Genomic DNA, 16341 nt, shown 5'->3' with positions numbered 1-16341 from the left:
TTTTTATTATTACACTTTAGGTTTTAGGGTACATGTGCACAATATGCAGGTTTGTTACATATGTATCCATGTGCCATGTTGGTTTGCTGCACCCATTAACTCGTCATTTAGCATTAGGTATATCTCCTAATGCTGTCCCTCCCCCTCCCCCCACCCCACAATAGTCCCCGGAGTGTGATGTTCCCCTTCCTGTGTCCATGAGTTCTCATTGTTCAATTCCCACCTATGAGTGAGAACATGCGGTTGTTTGGTTTTTTGTCCTTGCGATAGTTTACTGAGAATCATGTTTTCCAGTTTCATCCATGTCCCTACAAAGGACATGAACTCATCATTTTTTATGGCTGCATAGTATTCCATGGTGTATATGTGCCACATTTTCTTAATCCAGTCTATCGTTGTTGGACATTTGGGTTGGTTCCAAGTCTTTGCTATCGTGAATAGTGCCGCGATAAACATATTTGTGCATGTGTCTTTATAGCAGCATGACTTATAGTCCTTTGGGTATATACCCAGTAATGGGATTGCCGGGTCAAATGGTATTTCTAGTTCTAGATCCCTGAGGAATGGCCACACTGACTTCCACAATGGTTGAACTAGTTTCCAGTCCCACCAACAGTGTAAAAGTGTTCCTATTTCTCCACATCCTCTCCAGCACCTGTTGTTTCCTGACTTTTTAATGATGGCCATTCTAACTGGTGTGAGATGGTATCTCATTGTGGTTTTGATTTGCATTTCTCTGATGGCCAGTGATGATGAGCATTTTTTCATGTGTCTGTTGGCTGCATAAATGTCTTCTTTTGAGAAGTGTCTGTTCATATCCTTTGCCCACTTTTTGATGGGGTTGTTTGTTTTTTTCTTGTAAATTTGTTTGAGTTCATTGTAGATTCTGGATATTAGCCCTTTGTCAGATGAGTAGGTTGCTAAAATTTTCTCCCATTCTGTAGGTTGCCTGTTCACTCTGATGGTAGTTTCTTTTGCTGTGCAGAAGCTCTTTAGTTTAATTAGATCCCATTTGTCAATGTTGGCTTTTGTTGCCATTGCTTTTGGTGTTTTAGACATGAAGTCCTTGCCCACGCCTATGTCCTGAATGGTATTGCCTAGGTTTTCTTGTGGGATTTTAATGGTTTTAGGTCTAACATTTAAGTCTTTAATCCATCTTGAATTAATTTTTGTATAAGGTGTAAGGAAGGGATCCAGTTTCAGCTTTCTACATATGGCTAGCCAGTTTTCCCAGCACCATTTATTAAATAGGGAATCCTTTCCCCATTGCTTGTTTTTGTCAGGTTTGTCAAAGATCAGATAGTTGTAGATATGCGGCATTATTTCTGAGGGCTCTGTTCTGTTCCATTGATCTATGTCACTGTTGTGGTACCAGTACCATGCTGTTTTGGTTACTGTAGCCTTGTAGTATAGTTTGAAGTCAGGTAGGGTGATGCCTCCAGCTTTGTTCTTTTGGCTTAGGATTGACTTGGCGATGCGGGCTCTTTTTTGGTTCCATATGAACTTTAAAGTAGTTTTTTCCAATTCTGTGAAGAAAGTCATTGGTAGGTTGATGGGGATGGCATTGAATCTATAAATTACCTTGGGCAGTATGGCCATTTTCACGATATTGATTCTTCCAACTCATGAGCATGGAATGTTCTTCCATTTGTTTGTATGGTTGCCTGATTTTTCATTAGATTGTGTTGACATAATGGGGATACAGCCTCAAGGGGTGTGGCTTTCATAGGCCCTGTAGGTCTCTCAAAGGCCTCTCCCACCAGGACTGAGGAGCTGAGTGATGAAGTGGGCACCAAAGGGAAAAGCAAGCTCTCATATATGTTGAGTGAAGGCTCATCAGAGTCCAGGGGCTTGGAGGACAGGTTGGTGGTGAATCTGTTATGCTAATGAGACTTTATTTCAATTCCAATGAGTCCCATGACCTCTCCCCAAATGTGAATTTGTGCATGTGCAAATATTAACACTGAAATGTTAAAAATGAAGTGCCGAACTGTGCAAGCCAGTGTTGATCATAACCATACCTCCAAGTGGTTACAGAGAGACTCAGAGCAATTGTTTCTTACTTAGTCTGTTCAGGCTGCTGTAACAAAATACCATAAACTGGATGGTAACTTATTTCTCACAGTTCTAATCTGGGAACTCCAAATTCAAGGTACCAGCAGATTTGGTGTCTGTGAGGACCCGCTTCCTGGTTCACAGATGGCAGAAGAGATGAGGGGTCTCTTTGGGGCCTTTATTACATATAACAGCACTAATCTCATTAATGAAGGTTCATGACCTAATCACCTCCCAAAGGCCCCACCTCCAGATACCTTCACATTGGGGATTAGGTTTTAAGACATGAACTGGGGAGTGGGGGTGACACAAACATGCAGTCTGTAGCACCTACTACTCATCCGTGTACATTTTACCAGTGGTTGACCCTCAACGATGTTTCCATTACTTGGTTGCACACTCCTTCGTTGGCACATTCTTTCTGGTTTCTAGTGGCCAGCGGAGCTCATGAGTTGGATGCATGACATTTACTTGGAAGTCTACAGAATGTCCTTTGGAAGAAGTATGTTCTCCTATTTATGATGGAGACTCCGCAAGGCAAAGCTGGGTTTGCAATATGCCTTTTCCAGCTTCCTGTGCCTGTGTCTGCCTCCTACTCCTGGTAGTGACGTAGGCACCACCATTTCCTTTTACTTGATTATTTCATTTGCCTTGAAAGCCAAGAGTAACCAGGGTCCAGGAGGAAGGAAAAAAAATGGAAGAGCAGGGAACCCATCAGTTCTGGGACCTACTTGTACTATTCTCTGCAATGGCCTTCACCCCATGGTGAGCCTCACAGAAAGCATTTTATAAGGGGCTCCAAGTTTATTTCTCACTGTAGCAAGATAGTGGCTTTGGAAATGTCTTTTGTGCATATTTGAGCCCTCTTTACAGAGAAGCAGAGAGTGGAGTAAAAAAATTGCTCCTCCAGTCTCTTAAGTACTTTCTAAGTACATGCAGAGAACTGGAGCGAATTAGGCTTCAGTGAGAAGCAGCGCCATCTTGCTGCCCAAGCTCAATGGATCCATAAAAGTCCCAGGGTTGTGACTGACCACCAGGGCACAGGGATGCCTCAGAAATTCGTTGGTTTGTCTGTTTTCATTACAAGAGACAGGCTTTCTTACCTTTGAAATCTCCTTGGCCTCAAGGCCACTTCTTACTCAATATTCTGCCTTCTAAGAACTTTGCTTTGAATATGGTCCATGATGGCCTCTCTGAGTCTTGACCACCCAATTTCAACATCTACTGATAACAGACTCTGTCTCTTGGTATTTCCTAGAGAGAGAATCCAGTTGGCCTAGCCCATGTGCTGAGCCACATTTTTGTGGCTGGTCAGCCTGTGAGCTTGTGGCTCCTGGGTCGATGTCTCTCCTGTCCAATAGGCGAAGCCAGAGGGCAGAGCAGGCGGCACCACATGTGTTCTCTGGATAGGGCTGAACATAAGGCAGGCATCAGGACTGCTGGGACTCACATAGGGTAGAACAGATGGGTGGTCTGGGGAGCTGATGTCCCATACCACTGTCATTCTTGGACTCCTTGGGAGCCACTGACCTGGATGAGACTTCCTTATGCTCTGAGAAGGGCACCTAAGTGGACATTGGCTTCTTCTCCCTTGGGTCCCGTTGGCCCCAGGAATACATCTTTCTTTAGCTGCTAAGTCATGGGTAGGCTGAAACTGCTTCTCTGAGGCCTGTGGATGGCCAGGGGTGAGCATTTTTTTGGCCCATGAGCTCATCACCCAAGCTGGGATGGCTCCTGAGACCACACTGGGTCCTCCAGGACTGGAATGGTTCTTTAGCAACCCCCAACAGGCACTGTTTTGTGACTGGCTTGTGAAAGGGATTCCATCTCACCATCTGCAGGAGGTAGAATGACAAACAGGCAGGTTTTGGGGTATGAAAGCCTTTGTCATTTTATTTTACAATAAAAAATTCTAACAGCATATGAACACTCTGTTCCCGGCAGAGGCTAAGGACGTACAAAGTTCATTAGAAAGCAAAGCATTAAAATAACAACAGCTACATTCAAAGCTTCTGCTCAGTACTTTGCCCAATGTGTCTAATATGGTTTTAAAGACTCACTGGTCGGGGTTTTCACCCAGAGTTAAAGCACATGTACAAGTACTTACATATCCTCCAAATCATAGACAACAATGACAATAACAGCAACTCCAGATGAGGCTAGATCTTGTGGGCAATTTCAAATTTAGGAATTTATTTTTCCTTGGCAAAACATTGTGTCATGGAACATGTGACTGTATAAATTAATTCAGCAGATAGGAGGAGCTAAAATATTTTCCTGGATAAAACTGAATTACGAAATAATTTAGTAAGAATGCTTTCAAGTGCTTGTCAAACCATTTTCAGATACATTATGCATGTGCTCCTCAAAATCACCATGGGAAGTACAGAGGGTCTTATACCCATTTGACAGATGAGGAATCAGAGACCAGTTTAAAGTGAGTTGATCAAGGTCTAGGATATTTATACCTTTTTCACAATTTCCAGTCCATTCAAATGCCTCTGATTCTGTTTGATACAAATCTTTTCTCTACTCAGTTTGTGTGTGAGATGGGGGCGTGTTTAAACATAAGGAAGAAATGAGGAGAAATAAGATGAGGCCACAGGAATTTATGTAAAATATGTTGATGGCCTCTATCCATAATTTGCAAAAGTCTGACCAAGGTCAGAGAATGAAAATGATCAATTTTTAGGTTTCATTTATAATGGCTCTCACTGAAGTATGGTTTGACCAATGGAGACAGATTCTGCCATATCACAAACTTCCCATTTTTTTTTTTAACCTGCAGAATCAGAGCAACTGCATATCTTCTCAAGTAATGTGTTTGTGGCACAATTATATTTCCTAAATATTCCTTTTCAGAAACACCTTACATTTTAGCATTTACCATAGGCTAGGATTCTGTAACAGTTCACCTAAGAAATCAAGAGGCCTTTCAATTCTCAGGACACTAAGTTATTATATTCAGAAGGTCAAAGCCAAAATAATGTAAGTTTCACTTGAAACCAATTTTGTTTCGAAAGACTCTGTTGAGGGGCTCATTGGTTTTCTCATCCATGCAAGTGTGTGGCCGTGAGCCACATTAATAGCACCTGAGCTAAGATCATGCAATTCAATTTACAAGTATTTATTGTCTGCTGAGCAAGACATTGTGCTAACTGGGCCTTGTTCAGAAATCGCTTCTTAGACCCAGCGGCTGTATCAATAACTGGTGGTGGGGTGAGAAGTGGCTGGGGCAGCTCTGGCCAGTCTAGCAGAGTTTCAAGTGTGTGCACCCTCACCTGATGTGCAAGTGAAGATGCCCCTTTTCTCTCTGTGGTAGTATCCAGGGGACTGCTCTCCGAGTGCTGGCTGCTGCGTGGCATGGCATCCCAGGAGTACTAGTCAGTTCCAGTGTGTAGTAGGTTCTTTGTGAAGGTCTTGCCCATTCATGCTCCTTCTTCTGGGTACCAGCCCCCAGTAAAAGTCCCTGCTGAAAGGGTCAGTCCATGGGGCCATGCTTAAATGACACGGCCCTGCCTCCTTGGTAACAGCTGATTGGACAGGCACCTGACCCCGGGGTGGCTCACCCATAGGCAGATGAACTAAACCAATCAGATCCTCAAAAATTTGCCTTAGGGGTCACAGAGATGCTAGTCAGAGAGTGAGGGGTACTGAAAAGGAAAGGTTGTGTGGAGTGAGTTCTGAGGGGGTGGATTTTTCAGCTACATATGCACTAATGAGAAAGCTGGTTGGCCAGGAGAAGCAAGAGAACCAGGCAGATAGGCAGAAGGAAACAGAGAAGAAAGTCCATGAGGACAGAGAACATGTGAGCAAGGGCAAAGGTAGCTGGCTCCATCCCTTTCCTGTAGGGAAGCTGTGTTCTGTGTTTGTGAAATGTCCCTCTATTCTTTCAGCCAACGCCTGCACTTGAGCAAGTGTGAAAGGGTTTCTAGTCCTTGCAAAGCTCCTTGCCTGGAACACCTTCGAGGTTGGACTAAATGGCAGAATTTAATTTCCAACACTTAGACCCCAGTCAGTCCCTACTCCAAGCTAAATGACGCTCTTTCCTTAAGAGTATTTGGATGTAGTTTGTAAATAAAATCCAAATTATCTTCTGGTGTGTGATAGGAGGAATTTAGGATTAAGTACAAATCCTGTTTTCAAACTTTTAAGACAATATCTGTTATATTATTCATTAAATGTTGAGCATCTGTGTGCTATGTAGAAAAAAAGGAAACTCATTTATATGTAATCAATGTTTAAATCTTTTGATCCATTTCTCTAATTTCTGCCTGTTAGAAAAAGCATCTCTATTAGTTAAATTCCTCACCTCTTCCATTCTACATTCTCTCTCCGAAGTAGTGTGTGTGTGTGTTTTAATCACAGATCTATTTCCTTTCTTCCATCAAGATTACTCGGACATTACATGTCCTTCTGTTGAGTTCTTAAATTAACAAACTCACAATAAAACTTCTCCCGGGACCAGGGAATTGATTCTTACATAATCTACCCTGAAAGAGGAAACTCCTTGCTCTGTAGGTAACAGCTGCCATCTCATTATGCACAAGCCTCAGATCATAGGTCTCAAGCCACACAATGGACCTTTACTGCACCTCCCCTGATGCAGAGCATGGACTCTGCTGCCTCACGGTGACACAAAGTCAAGGGCCTCCCTGCCTGCCTGTTGGGATCCTTGGTGCTGAGACAGGAATGCACCCCCACAGTCTAGAACAGCAGTTGAGGTCTCCGTTTCCTTGATGGTACTCTCTCTGGAAAAAGCCAAAATGCATTTCTTTTTCATGAATGCAGAAAACTCTTATCAAAACCAGCACTGAAAACTATTTATTATGCCACAAATGCATCATCCTCTATACACTGTATCTGAAGTTTGTTATATACTCAATCATCTTTTTTCTTGGCAAGAACATTATGGAGTTCTTCATATGACCCTTATCTTGTTTTTAAACCTCTAGGCACAGTTAAAGAAATGTGTTACTGACAAGCCTGCAGGCCACATGGTGAGATGGAAAGCAAGCAGGTTCGTGAACCAGGAGGTTGGGACTGAATCACTGGGCCAGTCACTCCACTTCTTGGTACTTCTGCTTCCTCCTCCAAGGTCAACCAAGGTCCTTTGTGGCTTCTGCGACTATCTAGAGGGTTCTGATGAACAGGGTGTTTGTTCATTGCTGCCTCCTCGGGCTCTCTGGGAACCCTATTTCAATTCTTTGAGGCACATTTGACCATCTCTTAGAGTCAGCTGTCCAGGTATCTATCTATCTATCTGTCGCCTCTATAAGGTTAGGAGATTCTTCAGGGAAGGGACCACATCTCAGTCACAGAAAATCTGACCAGGGTGGCTTTGTCTCCCCATGAGTGGGAAAACATGAACAGACTGATTTCTTTCCACCTTAAGGTTTTCCTCTCTCTATTAATACTATTCTTGAACCCATGGTGTCTAGTTTAAGACAGTATCTGATTTAGCATGCTATCTTTTTAGTTGTCTCAGTTGACTCACTCAATATTTCCTGGGACTCTGTAAAGACCACAGTGATTTGCGACTCCATCCTCTTAGCACTCTGGAGCCATAGCTCTGCAAACTGTAGACACAGTCTCTGTAAGTCATTGAAACACCCAAATTCCAGACACTGTCTTCTGAAACATTTACATGTATTTCAATTACAGTAAGGTCTTGAAACGTCATTTTCACATACAGTATTTCCAGGCATTTACCAAGTAGACAAAGTACCGGTTGATATCATTGCACTAATGAAATATTATTATTGATAAAGCAGGACAATGTAGCTGATTTTATCAGACTCATACCATTTGCATGAAAAGGCTGAGTTTCTTTGGCTCTTTGTTCATTCAAGTGCATTGAATGCCTATGTGGATAGACGTAGGCATTGTGTTAACCTGTCAATAAAATCTCGCACTGTCCACAGTGTTTTGCAAACTGATTTAGGTTTTGGACTACGATGACTGGCCATTGATAGAAATATACCATATATACACACGGGAATTACAAAAATACATTTTATTTATAGCTGATTTCCTTTTTAAGTAACAAAACACTAATACTATGAAAGATCAACCAGCATACTAAAAGGACACTACCTATTATCATCCGAACAAGAGACTTGTTTGAAGGTTCCGTGACACATCATCTCTGAACATTCCAGAAAGGGCAATTTGCCATTGGAAAATATAAACAACTTCTTTGAAAAGTCTGTGCATTGACAGTTTGAACCTCCCCTTCTAATCAGTTCCATTTCTAGTCTTCTCTCAACTTTTAAATTTCTACCATCTTCTTTCAGTAAAGACCAAAGAAACTCGTTGAGGACAATGGAAAGATGGGCTCAGAAGAAAATGGATACAGCTGAAGCTAGATGGGTCATGGGTGAAAGCAGGACAGGACCTCATTCTCCAACAGATACCAAGTAAGCCCCCAACACTGCACAGGCTGTCACACTTGGCGAGGGAACCAGAGTCCCCAGTCTACCTGCTACACAAAGTCAGTAGCTGTTTTGCTTGCATTGATGGGTAGGCAGTGGCTGGTGCCTCAGTGCTGTGGGGCGATGTCCTCTACCCACAGCTCTGGAAGCCAACTCGCCATGCCAGGGAGGGCGACTTGCAACATCGTGGTCACAAAGTGGCCACCCTACCATTTCAGCAAATGTCTTCCTATATCCATTAACTAGGGGGCACTGGCTAACTCCATACGTTTTTTAAAAGGTTATTTACGTTTAAATGAAATTCAACAGCTTTTCTACATTCAGAAGCTTCTATAAACAGAGGCTGCGGCCTGGGAAGACTGTGGTTCTACCACTCCTGTTTCTAACAGGAATCAAGTACCATTTCCTTTTGTACCACTCAGCAGCACACACTGGACATCATTGTTGAAGAGACAGAGATTTTCTTGTAAAAGTTGATGTATCTATTATCCCAAGAAAAAGAGAAGCTCCATTCTCACGCCACCTTCAAAGCAGGGCAAAGAAAATCCTTCACAGATAACTGTATTTCTTTTGTAGGATCCTAAAAGCTCTTAGCACCGATTCTCTTTCAGTTAGATCCTAACTTGCAGGGGACTTTTATTTCCAAAATGGCAACACCTTTTGAAAAATCTGTCAACACAAATCCACCATTCCCTCTCATCTTCTCTCTTTCTTGGCCTTTGTTTAATTGAGGAGGGAAACAAAGAATCAGGTCTATTTATAGGCACAGCCATTGGTACTGCCTTTCATCCAGTTCATTTGACTTTGAATATGAACCTTAAAAAGAGGGGCTCAGGTTTCTTGGCTGGAGTCAGTGTCTCCCTTACAAACTGATTTTAATGTGCACGGTCATGGTCGAATGAGAATACAGTCTGGTGCTTAATCCACACTCCTGCATTGCCTTTAACACAGAAACAGAGTTAACATGCAGAGGTCACCGAAGATAAGGGCTACATTCTCCCGCTTCCGGTGATTTATTAAAATGTGGCATTGGATAGGAATCTGTAGATTAGCTAGTGCCTCTCGTGACTAAGCTTCCATAGGGAATATGCCCACAGTTCAAACATTTGACATGAGAGAATAGCAAACATAAGGCCCCAAGCAGGGACTTCTTGACCCACAATCAGTTGGATGAGCCAAGAATCTAGTCGTTCAAGAGTTTCCTGTTCCCAGAAGCCCCATAGTTCACCTTTTCAGAAATGGAGGGTGAGAAAGACTCACCCATTGCTATGTATCAAAGTCCTAACACGTAGGCATGGGAAGCCCAAAGGCTGTGTCCTCAGAGTTCAGAAGTCCAGAGTCCCACGGGGCTAAGGCGTTAGACCTGGAACTCAAACATGTCTGTCTGTTTTTTGGCCAGCTTGGCCACCTCCTCCCGGATGGCCTTCACGAGGGCTGCAGTGGAGATGTTGGTCAGGGGAGCGTCAGACGGGTCATTTTCTGCCAGGCTCTGCTGCGAGGCCGCTGTGGAGGGTGCCGGGGCCTGCTCCAGGCTGGGGTGCAGGTTGGCTGGCTGGCTGTACTGGCGAGGAAGCCTGGAGGGAGAGCTCTGTGGGTACCGTGATCGGGGGTAGGCCTCGATGTACCCTGGGAGGGGCACCTGCAGAGGGCGTGGGGAGAGAAGGACAGGGCCTGGCATGAGGAAGGAGCTCAAGTCACAGGACACACTTGACACTGGAAGCAGGAGGGGGCTGAGGACATGGAAGAGAACTTAGAAGAAAATGGAAGCCACATACCAGTGTATAGATACAAAACTCAGAGTCAGTTTGTTTAGAAAATAGATAATTTCGGTGGCTCACGCCTGTAATCCCAGCACTTTGGAAGTCTGAGTTGGACGGATCATGAGGTCAGGAGATCGAGACCATCCTGGCTAAAATGGTGAAACCCCTAATCTACTAAAAATACAAAAAAAATTAGCCAGGCATGGTGGCATGCTCCTGTAGTCCCAGCTACTTGGGAGGCTAAAGCAGGAGAGTCACCTGAACCCGGGAGGCAGAGGCTGCAATGAGCCGAGATTGCACCACTGCACTCCAGCCTGGGCAACAGAGTGAGACTCCGTCTCAAAAAAAAAAAAAAAAAAAAAAGTAATTTGGACTCACTGGATATACTATTTGGATGAATTAAATAGGTGTTTTTATTTTATTTTTTTTTTGAGACGGAGTCTTGCTCTGTCGCCCAGGCTGGAGTGCAGTGGCGCAATCTCGGCTCATGCAAGCTCCGCCTCCTGGGTTCACGCCATTCTCCTGCCTCAGCCTCTCCGAGTAGCTGGGACTACAGGCGCCCGCCACCACGCCCGGCTAATTTTTTGTATTTTTAGTAGAGATGGGGTTTCACTGTGGTCTTGATCTCCTGACCTCGTGATCCGCCCACCTCGGCCTCCCAAAGTGCTGGGATTACAAGCGTGAGCCATTGCGCCCGGCCTAAATAGGTGTTTTTAACTTTGCTGAAAAACCTTAGGAATATATACATCTGAGTCTATATTTCAATCTACCTGGCTACCTTATTTTTATTACTATTATTATTTTTAGTGATGATGTCTCACTCTGTCATCCAGGCTGGAGTGCAGTGCTAAATCATAGCTCACTGCAGTCTTGAACTCTGGGGCTCGAGCATCCTCCTGCCTCAGCCTCCTGAGTAGCTGGGACTACAGGTAGGTACCCCCATGCCCAGCACTTAGTCGCCTTATTCATATAAGAACAATCCAACAAACAGAACTGTTTATGGACCCCAGAGGAACCCAGGGGTTTATTAATAATAACATCGACTGAGCCCTGTGCTAAGGGTTTTCCACACATTATCTCATTTAGTTCTCAAAGCAACAAGCTAGGAGGTCGGTATTGTTATCCTTACCTTGCAGATGAGGAAACTGAAGAGTGCCGCAGTCTAAGGCGACAAGCTACCAAGACACTCTTTGCAGAGGTCTGTCTGCTTTAAGGGCTGGAATTAATCACTGCATTACAACGTCTTGGATCTGGGATTGATTTTGGTTTCTTGAAACATTTTTCTCTCTTCATCAAAAGTGGAAGACACAGAGTCCTATGCTTAAAATATGTAAACTTCTAGGAATAAGGACAAGTAAGTAATTTTGAATTTAGAGTCGATTCTCCCACAGAAACAGTGGCACATACAGGGATGCTGTTTCAGGATAGTCCACATACCCCATGATGTTAATTGGAACACTACAGAATAAGCACCCACGAACAACAGAGGCACAGGGTGCTACGGCAAATGAAGTATGTGTGGGAGGACTGGGCAGCTTAGGTGAGTTTGGAAGTTGAACAGGGTCCCTCCAGGAAGATGCAGTGGGAGGGGGATTCTGGGCAAAGGGAAAATCAAATGTAAATCATCAAATCAAAATGTATGGGAGTACTGATGGCAAAGGCTGCTGCCATCACACTGGCTGCAGCAGGGATGCGTGGCTAGGGCTGCACACCCCATAGAGCCAGTGGGAGCCCCGCCCCTTCTGAGTTGGAGCAGGAGCTTCCCTGGATGCTGCTGCAGCCACCCAAACCATGACTGACTGACTGTAGACCCAGGCCTCCTGCTCTATGGAGCAGGCAGGCGCCTTGCCCTCCTGGGTGGGGCTACAGCCACCCAAATTGTGCTGTGGATTCGAGCCTCCCTGTGGTCTTGGAGGGGGTCAGAAGCAGGCAAGATCTGCCCTGGGTACTGCTACAACCACCCCACCCATAGCTGCAGACCCGGGCTTCCCCCTCCATGGAGCAGGCAGGAGCCAGGGACAAGTTGGAACCCCACCCCTTCTGAGTTGGCAGGGCTGGAGCTCCCCGGGTGCAGCTGCAGCCACCCTCCCAGGCACAAGACTGGGCATCAGCCTGCATCCTTAGCATCTTGGGAAGGTTCCCCCCTCCCTGCTGGCTCGGGGGTGTCTGCTTCTGCTGCCTGGCCTCTCTCTTCCCCCTGTAGTGGCTCTGATTTCTGAGTGGGGTTGGGGACAAGCCCCAAGGGCCATGAATGGCAAGGGATGGGGCCGACAGACAGACTCCTGGGCGGAAGAGGGTGGGTCTCCCATAAGGCCCTACCTTCGGAAGGCCAGGGAGGGCCTGAAGGTTGGGGGCCACCTGCCAGTCCTCAGGCTGGAGTGGGGTCTCGTGGTACCTCTTCTGGGCCCGCCCATGGACCAATCAGCACACATTTCCTCCCCTCTGAGGTCTATAAAAGCTCTGGGCTCAGCCAGAGCAGGGCAGAGGACAGAGAGACTATGGGACAACCAGCAGCAGAGAGGAGCTACCCTCCCTGCTGAGAGCTTCGGAGACATCTGAACAAGCTGCTGTGGAGAGGAGACACCCTCTCCAGGGCCTCCTCTCTGCTGAGAGCAGCAGACGGTGGAATGAGCAGTGGGCAGAGAGGAGCCACCCTCTCCAGGGCCACCTCTCTGCTAAGAGCTGAACACTCCATGGGATTATCTGCCTACAGAGAGGAGCTACACACTGTGGGTCTCCTCTGAGCTGTTCTAACACTAAATAAACCTCCTTTTCACCTTCTTCACCTTTCATGTTCTGCATACCTCATTCTTCCTCTTTCATGTTCTGCATACCTCATTCTTCCTGGACCCAGGACAAGAACTCGGGCAAAAGCAGCACCGGCCACAGAGGTTTCCAGAAAGAAAACTGATACCCCAAAGATCCCGTAACAGTACAAAGAAGAGAGTGTCCCCAGGGAGCATCAGTGACCTCAGGCTGACCAGAGAGGGTATGTTTAGTGTGGGAGGAGCTCAGGCAAGACAGACAGGGCTGGATTCATAAGCTGCTGAATATCAGGCTACAGAGTCTGCATGTCCCGTTTGATCCACCCGTTTTCAATGTCACACTTCTGAGAAATACAGCCAGTTCCCATGCTTAATAGCAATGTTCATCTGGCTCCTGAGGGAGGATGGAGCAGGAAGTCCTAGTCTGTTCTGGCTGCTATGCCGAAATACCATAAGCTGGGGAGCTTATAAACAACAGAAATTTCTTTCTTACAGTTCTGGAGGCCGCAAAGTCCGAGATCAAAGTGCTGGCAGATTCTGCATCTGGTGAGGGCCCACTTTCTGGTTCAGAATCAGCTGTCTTTTCACTATTCTCTCACATGGCAGGAGAGGTCAGGGGTCTCTCTCAAGCCTCTCTTATAAAGGCACTAATCCCATTCATTAGGGGGTTCACCCTCATGACCTAATCACCTCCCAAAGGTCCCGTGTCCTAATACCATCACCTTGGGGGTTAGGATTTCAACATATGAATTGAGCGGGACACAAACATTCAGACCATACCAGTGGGATGGGTGATGACTCAAACTCTAGATGGGGGACGTGTGGTAGGAAAGCAGCTCCCTCTCCTCCCTGCTGGATGTTCCGGTGATCCCTCCTGAGAAGGCAGGTTCCTGAGGTGTGCGGCCGATGCCTGGGCTGGGAGCCACGGATGGGTGTCAGGCAGAGGGGGAGTCTGTATTTGGAAAGGATGCCTGGAGGTGGACCCACTGGAGGCAGGGAGCAGACAAGTTCTAAGGCTTTCTCAATGGGTCAGATGAGAACTGATGAGGACCCAAGCCAGGAAAGAAGTAACAGAATAGATGTCCCAAGTTGTAACTTGGGACTTTGATTTCCCCACAAGACCCAGCAAGGACAGACAAAATGGCACACAGGTGCTTAAGCGTGGGTCTTTATATACAAGGACTGATATGTTTCATTTGTATCTTAGAGGAAAACCAGAGTTGGGCTGTCTGAGTCCTTGGGCCACATGAGCTGGGAAGGTACAGGTTATTGGGCTCATCAAAGAACCAAGCCCAGGACATGGGGTACGTATTTCAGATCTCAGCTCAAATTTCCTTTCTTCCAGGAGACCTTTCCCAGCTCAACATTAGCCTAGGGGTCCCTGTTAAATGTTTCCTTGCACTTTCTCCAGCGTAACAGTTATTGCTCCTGATGCCATTGCCTGTCTCAGGCTGTCAACTCCGTGAAGGTGGAGAGTGCCTGCCTTGCTTATTGCTGTACTCCAGTGCTCAGAATTGTGCGGAGCAAGAGCAGGGAGTCTCTCAGAACCTGGGGTTCTGAGGAGCACAGTTTGAAAATCACTGAAGAATGATTGGCTGGGGTCAAATATTTGAGAAGGAAGCTACCACATTCCCTTTCCCTGCATTTCAAATTCAGCTAACTGTACTTGCTGTGGCTGAGAGAGCCAATGTCCAACTCTTGAGACCCCTCAGCTCTATGGTATCGAGCTTGTTGGTGCTGGTGGCTGGGACAGGCAAGGGATACCTGATCCCACCGGAGTATCCTCAGGACAGTATTCAGAAGCAGGGAAGATGAGATGAGAAACTCTTCCTCCCTTATAGTAGATGCAGGCTGGAGCCATCATGCCCTTCCTGCCGAAATTCAGGGCTGGCAAATATTACTACTTCCCTAGCCAGTGCCCATGGCAGACATCACCAACTTTATCACAGCACAGTTTCCTGCTGAGCCTGGAAGCCCCTCCCAATCCTTCTCCATCTGGCACCAAGGAGGAAACCTATTTGTTATCCCAGGTCCAGGTGATTTTTATCCAAGCTAGCTCCTGGGATCAGGAAGGTCAGACATCCAAATGCTGGTGAGGGACTTTGCTTTCTCACATAGATGTGGAAGGTGTGCTTTATTCCTGGACCCTTTTCGAGCTGACAACTGGTCTCTCTGAGCTTCCTGCACTTATTTTCGTATGCTGTAAATCATCCGTTTCACCTTGCTCCTTTCATGGGCACGCCTCCCTGCTTAATTGCAGGTGATAATTGGGCTCCAGGAAAGGCCCAATTAGGCTGCAGCAATCATCTTCCTCTTAATTAAAAACAACTAATAGGACATTGGGTTCTCCTTCACACTGGGAGATGAGCCCAGAAGGGTCCAGTACAGTTATCATGGCAGGAAGGTTACGTTTCCATTTGCTTGGTTCCTCTATCTTCATCTTTAAGGCAATTATGAGCCCAAAGGCATCTAGATGTAGCTATAAGCCTGGCTAAATTATCATTTTAAGTGTCTTGAACACAGGGGTCAAAGTTTTGGAAAATACTTTCACCAACTCCAGTTGGTGCCCAGGGTTACACTCCACACAATGGGTGAACTGTCAAAGCTGCAGGCGTAAGGGAATTAAGGGAAGCTCTTGCTCTGCCCAATTCTGAGCACTGGTGTACAGCAATAAGCAAGTAAGGCACTCTCCACCTTCACGGAGTTGACAGCCTGAGACAGGCAATGGCATAAGGCGTAAGGGAACTAAGTAGTTCAAGTTAAACATCATCTACTTTCTGAAAAGTCTGCATAACTTTCAGATGAAGTGGAATTACAAAATCAATAACCTCTGAATTGATCAAATCATATCCAGTGATATCAGCCATATGGACTAGCAGAGAATGACAAAGGACACAGAAAAGGCCCCCAAACAATAAAAACAGATGCCATAAAGTCCCACATTCAGATTCACAGACTGAACAGCAGGGGATCCCTCTAGTTCCTCTCTTAGAGCTTATTTACTCCAAGTTTACAAACAATTCTAATGAGCACAGATAAGCCTCATTTGCAGATAATGGCACATGATGCAAAGCACACTTAAGGGTGGGCATATTACTAGATGTGGGGACATTAACAGCAATATTGAATGCCCACTAGAAGCAAAGTCAGAAAAAAATATATTGAGCCATGATAGTAACTCTAACAATTATCGTAGTTTGGAGATATTTCACAATATAAGCTCAATAATCCTACAAGCCATGAGAGTTCATCCTACAAATGCCATTTTAGTATAATGAGGCATAAGGATATTGAATCATTCATAAAAGGCAAATTACATTGTATACT

General features: G+C 45.5%; 1 protein-coding gene across 4 annotated transcripts in view; it reads right to left on the bottom strand.

Moving 5' to 3' along the window:
• Positions 1-3920: 3920 nt before the first annotated feature.
• Positions 3921-16341, bottom strand: part of KIAA1549L (KIAA1549 like) — a 308930-nt gene continuing 296509 nt past the window's right edge. For 3 of the 4 annotated variants that reach the window (XM_030794655.1, XM_030794656.1, XM_030794658.1), the window contains one exon: positions 3921-10128. In XM_030794655.1, the coding sequence (XP_030650515.1) occupies positions 9847-10128 (282 nt within the window). In that variant the 3' untranslated portion in view covers positions 3921-9846. The remainder of the gene's footprint in view (positions 10129-16341) is intronic. The other variant, XM_030794657.1, reaches the window with a different exon arrangement.

Source organism: Nomascus leucogenys, chromosome 15 (assembly GCF_006542625.1).
Source record: "Nomascus leucogenys isolate Asia chromosome 15, Asia_NLE_v1, whole genome shotgun sequence".
NCBI lineage: Eukaryota > Metazoa > Chordata > Mammalia > Primates > Hylobatidae > Nomascus > Nomascus leucogenys.
This window is presented reverse-complemented; position numbering and strand designations above follow the sequence as displayed.